Source organism: Pristiophorus japonicus, chromosome 1, assembly GCF_044704955.1.
Source record: "Pristiophorus japonicus isolate sPriJap1 chromosome 1, sPriJap1.hap1, whole genome shotgun sequence".
Taxonomy (NCBI): domain Eukaryota; kingdom Metazoa; phylum Chordata; class Chondrichthyes; family Pristiophoridae; genus Pristiophorus; species Pristiophorus japonicus.
Window position 1 is genome coordinate 6,214,412 of NC_091977.1, and position 13,624 is coordinate 6,228,035.

At 49.4% G+C, this 13,624-nt stretch overlaps 1 protein-coding gene across 3 annotated transcripts in view; it reads right to left on the reverse strand.

Moving 5' to 3' along the window:
* Window positions 1-12,690, reverse strand: part of fbxo4 (F-box protein 4) — a 51,560-nt gene extending 38,870 nt beyond the window's left edge. For all 3 annotated transcript variants that reach the window (XR_011592854.1, XM_070877147.1, XM_070877156.1), the window contains exons 1-2: window positions 11,930-12,690; window positions 3,212-3,438 (exon numbers count right to left, since the gene is read on the reverse strand). Coding sequence is in view for 2 of the 3 variants with exons in the window: in XM_070877147.1 (XP_070733248.1) it covers window positions 3,212-3,438; window positions 11,930-12,106 (404 nt within the window). In the remaining variant the exon portion in view is untranslated. The remainder of the gene's footprint in view (window positions 1-3,211; window positions 3,439-11,929) is intronic.
* Window positions 12,691-13,624: the final 934 nt, after the last annotated feature.

Here is a 13,624-nt window from a genome sequence, read left to right on the forward strand (position 1 = left end):
GAGGTTGTGATTGAACTGTATAAAACACTGGTTAGGCCACAGCTGGAGTACTGCGTGCAGTTCTGGTCACCGCATTACAGGAAAGATGTGATTGCACTCGGGAGGGTACAGAGGAGATTTACAAGAATGTTGCCTGGACTGGAGAATTTTGGCTATGAGGACAGATTGGATAGGCTGGGTCTGTTTTCTTTGGAACAGAGGATGCTGAGGGAAGACCTGATTGAAGTGTATAAAATTATGAGGGGCCTAGATAAGTGGATAGGAAGGACCGGTTTCCCTTGGCAGAGCGGTCAACAACCAGGGGGCGTAGATTTAAAGTAATTGAGGGGGGGGGGGGGGAGGTTTAGAGGAGATATGAGGGGAAATCTCTTCACCCAGAGGGTAGTGGGGGTCTGGAACTCACTGCCTGAAAGGGTGGTAGAGGCAGAAACCCTCACCACATTTAAAAAGTACTTGAATGTGCACCTGAAGTGCTGTAACTTACAGGGCTACGGACCTAGAGCTGGAAAGTGGGATTAGGCCGGATAGCTCTTGGTCGGTCGGCGCGGGCATGATGGGCCGAAATCGCTCCTTCCGTGCTGTAAATTTCTCTGATTCGATGATCAGCCATGATCTTATTGAATGGCGGAGCTCCTAATACTTATGTTCTTATGAACCCATTAAGAGTATACAGCATAAATTTACCACGGTGATGCCAGGGATGGGAAACTACAGTTCTGAGGGACTTGAGATATGGGAACTATTTGTATTGTCCTACCCGATTCCCTTTTAAAATAATTTACCGATTCCACTTCAGCAATGGTTTGTGGCACATAAATACACCTTTTAACCTCCCTCTGTAAAGGCATTTCTTTTAACCTCCTTTAATTATTTTTGTAATTATTGTAAATCTGTGACTCCTACAGCCCTCCTTTGGTATACAATATAATCCGTTAGACATTGAAAAAAATGTTCACCCATCTACCGGGTAGCTATTCACAGAGATATAAGATGGACAGTAATGTTCCACAAGGATCAGTTCTGGGACCACTGTTGTTCACAATTTATATTAACGATTTAGACTTTGGAATCAAAAGCACAATTTCTAAATTTGCGGATGACACCGCAAATTGGGGCGATAGTCAATACTGAGGAGGACTGCAACAAATTACAGGGGAACATTAATAAACTTGCAGAATGGGCAAATAATTGGCAAATGAAGTTCAACACAGATAAATGTGAGTCATTACATTTTGGTAAGAAAATTAGCGAGGTCACTTATTACTTGGAAAATAAGAATCTGGGTGGGTAGAGGAACAAAGGGATCTCGGAGTACACATACACAAATCGCTAAAAGTTGTGACACAGGTTAGCAAGGCCATAAAAAAGCAAACCAAGCACTAGGGATTATCTCTAGAGGTATAGAATTGAAAAGTAGGGAAGTTATGCTAAACCTGTATCGAATCTTGGTTAGACCACACTTGGAGCACTGCGTACAGTTCTGGTCGCCATTATAAAAAGGATATAGAGGCATTGGAGAGGGTGCAGAGAAGATTGACAAGGATGATACCAGAAATGCGATGGTATACATATCAAGAAAGGATGAACAGGTTGGGTCTCTTTTCTCCTGAAAAAAGACTGAGGGGTGACCTAATAGAGGTCTTTAAAATGATGAAAGGTTTTGATAGAGTGAATACAGAGAGAGTGTTTCCACTTGTGGGGAAGAGCATAACTAGAGGCCATCAATATAAGATAGTCACCAAGAAATCCAACAGGCAATTCAGAAGAAACTTCTTTACCCAGAGAGTGGTGAGAATGTGGAACTCACTGCCACAGGGAGTGGTTGAGGCGAATAGTAGAGATGCATTTAAGAGGAGGCTAGACAATCATGAGGGAGAAGGGACTAGAGGGTTATGCTGATAAGAGTTAGATGAGGAAAGATGGGAGGAGGCTCAAGTGGAGCATAAACACGACATGGACTGGTTGGGCCGAATGGCCTGTTTCTGTGTCGTACAGCCTCTGTAATCCTATGCAAATACAGTAAATTCAGCAGCACTGATTACAGATAGCACTTTACAGGACAGTGGATAGTAAGTAGACATATATCGTAGCTTTGAGCCCAGCGGTGATGGCCTCATGGATGACTTGGCTCACATATGAGTAATGGTCAGCTCGAAGAGGTCACGGAGAACTGCCAGTGCCCACAGAACTAGACCCAAGAGAGTCAGTGGGAGGCAAGGAAATTGGATATAGTTTTTAAAGCAACCGTGCCTTACCAAATGTAATATTTCCAAGTTTGCTGACGACACAAAACTAGGTGGGATTGTGAGTTGCGAGAAGGATGCACAGATGCTGCAAGGCAATTTAGATAGGTTGAGTGAGTGGGCAAACACATGGCAGATGCAGTACAACGTGGATAAATGTGAAGTTATCCATTTTGGTAGGAAAAACATATGGACAAAGTATTATTTAAATGATGATGGCTTGGGAAGTGTCGATGTATAGAGGGACCTGTGTGTCCTTGTACACCAGTCATTGAACGCAATCATGCCGGTGCAGCAAGCAGTTAGGAAGGCAAATGGTATGTTGGCCTTCATTGCAAGAGGATTTGAGTACAGGAGCAAGGATGTCTTACTCCAGTTATACAGGGCCTTGGTGAGACCACACCTGGAGTATTGTGTGCAGTTTTGGTTTCCTTACCCAAGAAAGGATACACTTGCCACAGAGGGAGTGCAGTGAAGGTTCACCAGACTGATTCCTGGGATGGCGGGACTGTCGTATGAGGAGAGATTGGGTCGACTAGGCCTGTATTCACTAGAGTTTAGAAGAATGAGAGGGGATCTCATTGAAACGTATAAAATTCTGACGGGATTGGACAGACTGGATGCGGGGAGGATGTTTCCCCGGGGCTGGGAAGTCTAGAACAAGGAGTCACAGTCTCAGGATACGGGGTAGGAAATTTAGGACCGAGATGAGGAGAAATGTTTTCACTCGGAGGGTGGTGAACCTGTGGAATTCTCTACCACAGAAGGCTGTGGAGGCCAAGTCACTGAATATATTTAAGAGTGAGATAGATAGATTTCTAGACACAAAAGGCATCAAGGGGCATGGGGAAAAAGCGGGAATATGGTGTTGAGATAGAGGATCAGCCATGATCATACTGAATGGCGGTGCAGAATGTGGAAGGGCCGAATGGCCTACTACTGCTCCTATTTTCTATGTTTCTACTTACGCTGCCATGTAGTCGTGCTCTGCACTGTCTGTAAGTGATTTGCTCAGTAACGTAGCATCCGGCAGCGAGAGATGGTCCACAGAATTCCAGTGAGGGAGATCCCGTAGTAGGAAGTAGCGCCACAAGAGTGGGTCGCGGACCATGGCATTCCAATAACAATTCGTGCTCCCCAGTCGGCACAGATCCCGCGGAGACAGCAAGGCCACGATGTGCAGCTGCACCTCCACCTGGAACAGCACGAGAGAGAGAGATTGCAACCCGCTAAATCCCTGGATGTTAAACTTCAACAGTTGAGGGCAGGAGACATTAGCAGTCTTGTTTGGGTCCCCATTAAAGAAAAGTTCAGGAATGAAGAAGCAATTGTTAACGCACGGTTGGAAATGCAGGATATTAGTTGAGGTGCCAAAGTATCAAAGCAAAGTTGGTGCTCGAGAAAGACGCTTCTGGCTCTCAAGCTCGCGTGCTTTCCTACATGACTGGGATGCTGGGGTTTAAATACGGTCCTTTCCCCACTGGGACCTGGTGTGAGTCTAACCCACACTAATGCAATGAAAGTCTCCCCTTTCTGCTGGCTGTAAAAATTGCCACTAATTTTTCAGGAATGCCACAGAAGTACAGAAATCGGAGAGATCAGATAGGAGCGTTGGCACAGTGGTTATGTTAACGGACTAGTAATCCAGAGGAGTGGACTAATGATCCAGAGACAGGAGTTCAAATCCCACCACAGCAGCTGGGGAATTTAAATTTGGTTAATTAAATAAATTTGGAATAAAAAGCTGTTATCAGTAATGGTGACCATGACACGGCTGAATTTTCGTAAAAACCCATCTGGTTCACTAATGTCCTTTAGGGAAGGAAATAGAAACATACAAATCGACAGCACAGAAGGAGGCCATTTTGGCCCATCGTGTCCGCACCGGCCGACAAAGAGCCGCACGGCCCTCGGTCAGCAGCCCTGAAGGTTACATATAAACCTATGAACAATGAACAATGGCGGAAAGGTAAAGAGCACCCAGCCCAACCAGTCCACCCCACACAACTGCAACACCCCTAACACTGAAACATTCTACACTCCACCCCAACCGGAGCCATGTGATCTCCTGGGAGAGGCAAAAACCAGATAATAACTCAGGCCAATGTAGGGGAAATAAAATCTGGGAAAATTCCTCTCCAACCCATCCAGGCGATCAAAACTAGTCCAGGAGATCACCCTGGCTGTCCTTAGCTCTTCCTTCCTTACCCGATCTGGCCCATATGTGACTCCAGACACACAGCAATGTGGTTGACTCTTAACTGCCCTCTGAAATGGCCCAGCGAGACACTCCGTTGTAACAAACCGCTACAAGAAACAATAAGAATAAAACTGAGCAGACCACCCGGCATCAACCTCGGCACCTGCTATGGACACGACAACGGCACATGCAGCCCAGTCGACCCAGCAAGGTCCTCCTCACTAACATCTAGGGATGAGGCAAAATTGGGAGAGCTGTCCCACAGACTAGTCAAGCAACAGCCTGACATGGTCATACTCACAGAACCATACCTTTCAGACAATGTCCCAGATTCCACAGATTCTGCTTGACCTGCTGAGATTTCTAGCATTTTCTGTTTTTATCCCAGACTCCTCTATCACCACCCCTGGGTATGTCCTGTCCCACCGGCAGGATAGACCCACCCGAGGTGGCAGCACAGTGGTATACAGTCGGGAGGGAGAGGCCCTGGGAGTCCTCAACATTGACTCTGGACACCATGAAGTTTCATGGCTTCAGGTCAAGCATGGGCAAGGAAACCTCCTGCTGATTCCCACCTACAGCCCTCCCTCAGCTGATGAATCAGTACTCCTCCATGTTGACCACCACTTGGAAGAAGCACTGAGGGTAGCAAGGGCACAGAATGTACTCTGGGTGGGGGACTTCAATGTCCATCACCAAGAGTGGCTCGGTAGCACCACTACTGACTGAGCTGGCCGAGTCCTGTAGGACATAGCTGCCTGACTGGGCCTGCGGCAGGTGGTGAGAGAACCAACACACGAAGGGAAACCCTACTTGACCTCGTGCTCACCAATCGACCTGTCGCAGATGTATCTGTCCATGACAGCATTGGTAGCAGTGACCACCGCACAGTCATTGTGGAGACAAAGTCCTGTCTTGTTGTGTGGAACTACCACTGTGCTAAATGGGATAGCTTCAGAACAGATCTAGCAGCTCAAAACTGGTCATCCCCGAGGCACTGTGGGCCATCAGCAGCAGCAGAATTGTATTCCACCACAATCTGTAACCTCATGGCCCGGCATATCCCTCACTGTACCATTACCATCGAGCCAGCGGACCAACCCTGGTTCAATGAGGAGTGCAGAAGAGCATGCCAGAAGCAGCACCAGGCGTAACTAAAAATGAGGTACCAACCTGGGGAAGCTGCAACACAGAACTACATGCATGCTAAGCAGCGGAAGCAGCTGCTATAAACAGAGCTAAGCGATCCCACAACCGACGGATCAGAGCAAAGCTGTGCAGTCCTACCAGTCGTGAATGGTGGTGGACAATTAAACAGCTAACAGGAGGAGGAGGCTCCATGAATATCCCCATCCTCAATGATACGGAGCCCAGCACGTGAGTGCAAAAGACAAGGCTGAAGCGTTTGCAACCATCTTCAGCCAGAAGTGCCGAGTGGATGATCCATCTCAGCCTCCCCCTGAGGTCCCCACCATCACAGAAGCCAGTCTTCAGCCAATTCGATTCACTCCACGTGATATCAAGAAACAGCTGAGCGCACTGGACACAGCAAAGGCTATGGGCCCTGACAACATCCTGACTGTTGTGCTGAAGACCTGTGCTCCAGAACTAGCCGTGCCTCTAGCCAAGCTGTCCCAGTACTGACATCTACCCGACAATGTGGAAAACTGCCCAGGTATGTCCTGTCCACAAACAGCAGGACAAATCCAATCCGGCCAATTACCACCCCATCAGTCTACTCTCAATCCTCAGCAAAGCGATGGATGGTGTTCATCGACAGTGCTATCAGTGACACTTACTCACCAATAACTTGGTCACCGATGCTCAGTTTGTGTTCCGCCTGGACCACTCGGCTCCAGACCTCATTACAGCCTTGGTCCAAACATGGACAAAAGAGCTGAATTCCAGGAGGTGAGGTGAGAGTGACTGCCCTTGATATCAAGGTAGCATTTGACCAAGTGTGGCAAAAAGGAGCCCCGGTAAAACTGAAGTCAATGGGAATCAGGGGGAAAACTCTCCACTGGCTGGAGTCATACACAGCACAAAGGAAGATGGTTGTGGTGGTTGGAGGTCAATCATCACAGCCCCAGGACATCGCTGCAGGAGTTCCTCAGGGCAGTGTCCTAGGCCCAACCATCTTCAGCTGCTTCATCAATGACCTTCCCTCCATCATAAGGTCAGAAGTGGGGATGTTCGCTGATGACTGCACAGTGTTCAGTGCCATTCGCAACTCCTCAGATAATGAATCAGTCTGTGCCCGCATGCAGCAAGACCTGGACAACATTCAGGCTTGGGCTGATAAAAACACAAGCGAGAGTCTAACCACCGTCCCTTCACATTCAACGGCATTACCATTGCCGAATTCCCCACCATCATCATCATCATAGGCAGTCCCTCGGAATAGAGGAAGACTTGCTTCCACTCTAAAAGTGAGTTCTCAGGTGACTGAACAGTCCAATACGGGAATTACAGTCTGTGTCACGGGTGGGACAGACAGTGGTTGAGGGAAGGGGTGGGTGGGGAGTTTGGTTTGCCGCACGTTCCTTCTGCTGCCTGCGCTTGATTTCCGTATGCTCTTGGCGATGAGACTCGAGGTGCTCAGCGCCCTCCCGGATGCTCTTCCTCCACTTAGGGTGGTCTTTGGCCAGGGACTCCCAGGTGTCAGTGGGAATGTCGCATTTTATCAGGGAGGCTTTGAGGGCGTCCTTGAAATGTTTCCTCTGCCAAGCTTGGACTTGCTTGCCGTGCAGGAGTTCCGAGTAGAGCGCTTGCTTTGGGAGTCTCGTGTCAGGCATGCAAACAATGTGGCCCGCCCAACAGAGCTGGTCGAGTGTGGTCAGTGCTTCAATGCTGGGGATGTTGGCTTGATCGAGGACGCTAACGTTGGTGCATCTGTCCACCCAGGGGATTTTCAGGATCTTGCGGAGGTAGTTTTGGTGATATTTCTCCAGCGACCTGAGGTGTCTACTGTACATGGTCCATGTCTCTGAGCCATACAGGAGGGCAGGTATTACTACAGCCCTGTAGACCATGAGCTTAGTGCCAGATTTGAGGGCTTGATCTTCAAACACTCTCTTCCTCACGATCGAAGGCTGTGCTGGCGCACTGGAGGCGGTATTGGAGCTCATCATCGATGTCTGCCCTTGCTGATAATAGACTCCTGAGGTATGGGAAATGGTCCACGTTGTCCAAGGCCGCGCCATGGATCTTGATGACTGGGGGGCAGTGCTGTGTTGGGGGGGGGGGGTCAGGTTGGCGGAGGCCCTTTGTCTTACGGATGTTTAGTGTAAGATCCATGCTTTCGTACGCCTCGATGAGGATATTGACGATGGTTTGGAGTTCAGCCTCTGAATGTGCGCAGACGCAAGCGTCGTCTGCGTACGGTAGCTCGACGATGGAGGATGGGACAACCTTGGATCTAGCCTGGAGGCGACGACGGTTGAACAGATTCTCACTGGTTCTATAGTTTAGTTCCACTCCAGCAGGGAGCTTGTTGAGTGCGAGGTGGAGCATTGCAGCGAGGAAGATCGAGAAGAGGGTTGGGGCGATGATGCAGCCCTGCTTGACCCCAGTCTGGATGTGGATTGGGTCTGTAATGGATCCATCGGTCAGGATCGCGGCCTGCATGTCATCGTGGAGCAGGCGGAGGATGGCGACAAACCTTTGGGGGCAGCTGAAATGGAGGACGCTCCATGGCCCGTCATGTTTGACAGTGTCAAAGGCCTTTGTGAGTTCAAAGGTGGCCATGTACAAGGGTTGGTGCTGTTCCCTGCATTTCTCTTGCAGTTGTCGCGCCGTGAAGATCATGTCCATTGTACTCCGTAGTGGATGGAATCTGCATTGCGACTCTGGGAGGAGCTCTTCAGCCACAGGGATAAGACCATTGAGGAGGATTCTAGCGATGACTTTCCCAGTGGCCAACAGCAGTGAGATTCCTCTGTAGTTGCCGCAGTCGGACTGGTTTCCGATGGTCATGATTACTGCACCTCAGATCTCCCGACATGCTCTCTCCTTCCAGATGAGAGAGATCAGGTCATGCATTTGTGCCAATAGTGCTTCTCTGCCATACTTTAGTGCCTCAGCAGGGATTCCATCTACTCCCATAGCCTTGTTGTTCTTGAGCTGATTGATGGCCTTTTCTACCTTGTGCCGGGCCGGGATTTTGCTGAGATGGTGGCGGGTAGCATGCTGTGGGATGGAGTCGAGGACACTCGAGTCAAAGGCAGAGTCTCGATTAAGGAGATCTTCGAAGTGCTCCTTCCAGCTTGCCCTGACTGCCACGGTGACCTTGATGAGTGCCTCTCCGTTCTTGGCCAGCAGTGGGGTGGGGTCTTGGGCCGTAGGTGGACTTGACTGCGGTGAAGAATCCTCGCACGTCATGGCTGTCGGCCAGCTGCTGGATCTCCTGTGCTTAATTTACCATCAACATGCTGGGTTCACCATTGATCAAAAACTTAACTGGACCAGCCACATAAATACTGTGGTAACAAGAGCGGGTCAGAGGCTGGGTATTCTGCGGCGAGTGCCTCACCTCCTGACTCCCCAAAGCCTTTCCACCATCTACAAGGCACAAGTCAGGAGTGTGATGGAACACTCTCCACTTGCCTGGATGAGTGCAGCTCCAACAACACTCAAGAAGCTCGACACCATCCAGGACAAAGCAGCCCGCTTGATTGGCACCCCATCCACCACCTTCAACATTCACTCCCTCCACCACCGGCGCACCGTGGCTGCAGTGTGTACCATCTACAAGATGCACTGCAGCAACTCGCCAAGGCTTCTTCGGCAGCACCTCCCAAACCCATGACCTCTACCACCTAGGACAAGGGCAGCAGGCGCATGGGAACACCACCATCTCCACGTTCCCCTCCAAGTCACACACCATCCTGACTTGGGAATATATCGGCCGTTCCTTCACTGTCACTGGGTCAAAATCATGGAACTCCCTCCCTAACAGCACTGTGGGAGCACCTTCACCACACGGACTGCAGCGGTTCAAGAAGGGGGCTCACCACCACCTTCTCGAGGGCCAATTAGGGACAGGCAATAAATGCGGGCCTTGGCAGCGACACTGATATTCCAGGAACAAATTTCCCAAGCATCGGTATTAGAACCACTACTTTTTGTGATATTATTGACCTGGGCTTAGGTACAGAGGGCATAATTTCAAAGTTTGCAGATGTTGCAAAGCTTGGCAATGTAGTAGTGAAGATAGATTATGAAAGTAAACTAGCACGATACATAAAAACAGATAGTAAGAGTTTCTACAGATATCTAAAAAGGAAAAAAGAGTGGCTAAAGTAACTATTGGTCCCTTGGCGGATGAGACTGGGAAATTAATAATGGAGAACAGGGAATTGGCAGAGACGTTGAACAAATATTTTGTATCGGTCCACAGGTACAGCAAGTAATCAGGAAGGCAAATGGAATGTTGGCCTTTACTGGAAGGGGGATAGAGTATAAAAGCAGAGAAGTCCTGCGACAACTGTGCAGGGTATTGGTGAGGCCACACCTGGAGTACTGCGTACAGTTTTGGTCTCCGTATTTAAGGAAGGATATACTTTCATTGGAGGCTGTTCAGAGAAGGTTCACGAGGTTGATTCTGGAGATGAGGGGATTGACTTATGAGGAAAGGTTGAGTAGGTTGGGCCTATATACATTGGAGTTCAGAAGAATGAGAGGTGATCTTCTGAACTGATAAGGTTATGACGGGGCTTGACAAAGTGGATGCAGAGAGGATATCTCCACTCATAGGGGAAACTAAAACTAGGGGACATAGTCTCAGACTAAGGGGCCACCCATTTAAAACTGAGATGAGGAGGAATTTCTTCTCTGAGGGTTGTAAATCTGTGGAATTCTCTGCCCCAGAGAGCTGTGGAGGATATATTTAGAGACAGATTTTTGAGTGATAAGGGGTTATGGGGAGCGGGCAGGGAAGTGGAGCTGAGTCCATGATCGGATCAGCCTTGATCTTATTAAATGGCGGAGCAGGCTCGAGGGGCCAAATGGCCGACTCCTGCTCCTATTTCTTATGTTCTTATGTAGTAAACAGTGAGGAGGATAGTAACCGACTTCAGGACAGAGACCGACTGATGGAATTTGCAGACATGTTGCAGTTGGAATTTAATGCAAAGAAGTGTGAAGTGAAGTATTTTGGAAGGAACAGAGACACCTGGGGGTATATGTGCACAAATCTTTGAAGGTGATAGGCCAAGTTGATAAAGCTGTTAAACAAACCTTTGGCATTCCTGGCTTTATCAGAGGCGCAGAGTACAAAAGCAAGGAAGTCAGCGCAAATCTTTATAAATCACTGGTAAGGCCTCAGCTGGAATATTGAGCCGAAATTCCCTAGCGACCCGGTTGAGGGCGGTAACCTCTTTGGTGCCGTACATTCTGCCTCGGAAGTGAAACTGGGGTTACCGCTCCTCACAGGACGTGGAGCAGTGTTGTGCTCCCCTTGACGTTTCGGCTCGTCTGCAACCTGCACGGCTGGCGTGAGCATCGCCCACAGTGGCCTCACAGCGTGCTGCCCAATTTCCCCCATGGGGCGAAAAGGGGTCACCCGCACATGGCGAAGACGTCATCGTCGGAGGCGCCCAACCAGCGGGGCGGGGCGCCTCCGCTAACTCCCCCGCAATTTCACAGGAGCTGGTATCTAACTAGTGCTGTACCTGCCCTGGGAGTGTTTGATGGGATAGTGCAGAGGGAGCTATACTCTGTATCTAACCCGTGCTGTACCTGCCCTGAGAGTGTTTGATGGGACAGTGTAGAGGGAGCTTTACTCTGTATCTAACCCCCTGTACCTGCCCTGGGAGTGTTTGATGGGACAGTGTAGAGGGAGCTTTACTCTGTATCTAACCCCGTGCTGTACCTGCCCTGGGAGTGTTTGATGGGACAGTGTAGAGGGAGCTTTACTCTGTATCTAACCCGTGCTGTACCTGCCCTGGGAATGTTTGATGGGACAGTGTAGAGGGAGCTTTACTCTGTATCTAACCCCGTGCTGTACCTGCCCTGGGAGTGTTTGATGGGACAGTGTAGAGGGAGCTTTACTCTGTATCTAACCCCCTGTACCTGCCCTGGGAGTGTTTGATGGGACAGTGTAGAGGGAGCTTTACTCTGTATCTAATCCCCTTTACCTGCCCTGGGAGTGTTTGATGAGACAGTGTAGAGGGAGCTTTACTCTGTATCTAACCCCGTGCTGTATCTGCCCTGGGAGTGTTTGATGGGATAGTGTAGAGGGAGCTTTACTCTGTATCGAACCCAGAGATGGATTGAAGTTCCCTATCCCAGATGGTGGATTGCTAACATCCTGCTCAGCGATTAAGACAACTCACTCACTGAATGTAGAAGAAATCTTTATTTTAAATTAGAAACCACTAAGAGGTCAGTTACAGACAGGGGGTTCACATTGTACAAGTACACCGAGGAAGTCCCTGCACCAGGAGGACAGAAGGTGAGACAGAGGGTTTGTACAATCAGTCCTTACCGGCAACCTCTGTAAGGGCGTCGCTTCTAACTGCTCGGACTGTCCGCCGAAAGGTGTCCTGTCTTGTGTCAGGTGCCTGTTCAATCCGACATACCTGTCCCGTATGTGCCTTAAACTCGTCCGGATTGCCTTCTCAATCCTGCTCCACTCATTCTCCGGCGTCTCATGACTCGCCATTTCTAAATTGTAACCCTCCTTCTGTGTCCCAGTCCCTCACCTGCCTTGCTCAACTTGCCTTCTCCTCTGTTGGTTCGGAGTGCAGCACCAGCAGGAACCCGCTTCAACGTTGGCCCACGAACAAAATAAGTAATTGTACAATTTTTGAAACTTTTAAAAACTAATACCCCGGAAAGTTCAGACTGATGGTGCAATCACAGCACCAATTAGTCCTGAACTCTGCTGGTGTGAGATTTAAGCAGCAACATTAATCTGCAGGAGAGGCACCAGTTCATTAACCCTGCCCTTGACTTACCTTTTCAAAATTCAGCCAAAAAAAAAGCAAATCTTACAAACTGCAATGCAAGCAAGTGAACTGCACCCACTGCCTCCAGTCCTTGGCTCTCATCTCTCTCAAGTCTTTCTCTCTTGTCGTCCCTCTGTCTGTCAGTCACCCTTCGTCCTTTATTTCCTCTTTCGCCCCTTCTCTGTGTCTCTCCCTTTCTCAGTCTCTTCCTCTCTCGGGTGCTGTGTTTGTCCGACTTGCAGTGTTGCAATTTCACGCCTCTCGGTTGCGAAAGGGAAACACACACAACATTATTGGAGGTGCAGTTCAGGAAAGGTTGGGACGTTGCAGGAAATTGCACAGCATTGTTGGAGATGTAGTTCAGGAAGTGACATAGGTAGAAAGAGGGATGAGGTCCTGCAGGCAGAGTTCAAGGAGCTAGGACAGAGGTTAAAAAGCAGGACCTCAAAGCAGTAATCTCCGGATTACCAGGCCCTCAAAACTGCCACCAAGCTCATGGTCTACAGGGCTGTAGTAATACCCGCCCTCCTGTATGGCTCAGAGACATGGACCATGTACAGTAGACACCTCAAGTCGCTGGAGAAATACCACCAACGATGTCTCCGCAAGATCCTGCAAATCCCCTGGGAGGACAGACGCACCAATGTTAGCGTCCTCGACCAGGCCAACATCTCCAGCATTGAAGCACTGACCACACTCGATCAGCTCCGCTGGGCAGGCCACATTGTTCGCATGCCAGACACGAGACTCCCAAAGCAAGTGCTCTACTCAAAACTTCTACACGGCAAATGAGTCAATGGTGGGCAGAAGAAACGTTTCAAGGACACCCTCAAAGCCTCCTTGATAAAGTGCAACATCCCCACCGACACCTGGGAGTCCCTGGCCAAAGACCGCTCTAAATGGAGGAAGTGCGTCCAGGAGAGCGCTGAGCACCTCGAGTCTCATCGCTGAGAGCATGCAGAAACCAAGCGCAGGCAGCGGAAGGAACGTGCAGCAAAACTGTCCCACCCACCCCTTCCCTCAACGACAATCTGTCCCACCTGTGACAGGGACTGTGGTTCTCGTATTGGACTGTTCAGCCACCTAAGGACTCATTAAAAGAGTGGAAGCAAGTCTTCCTCGATTCCGAGTGACTGCCTATGATGGTGATGATGATGACCCCCGGTGCCACGAGATAGTGAGTATAGAAATAGCAGGATAGAGCAGATCTGGAGAGATGGTGCAGGAGGGAG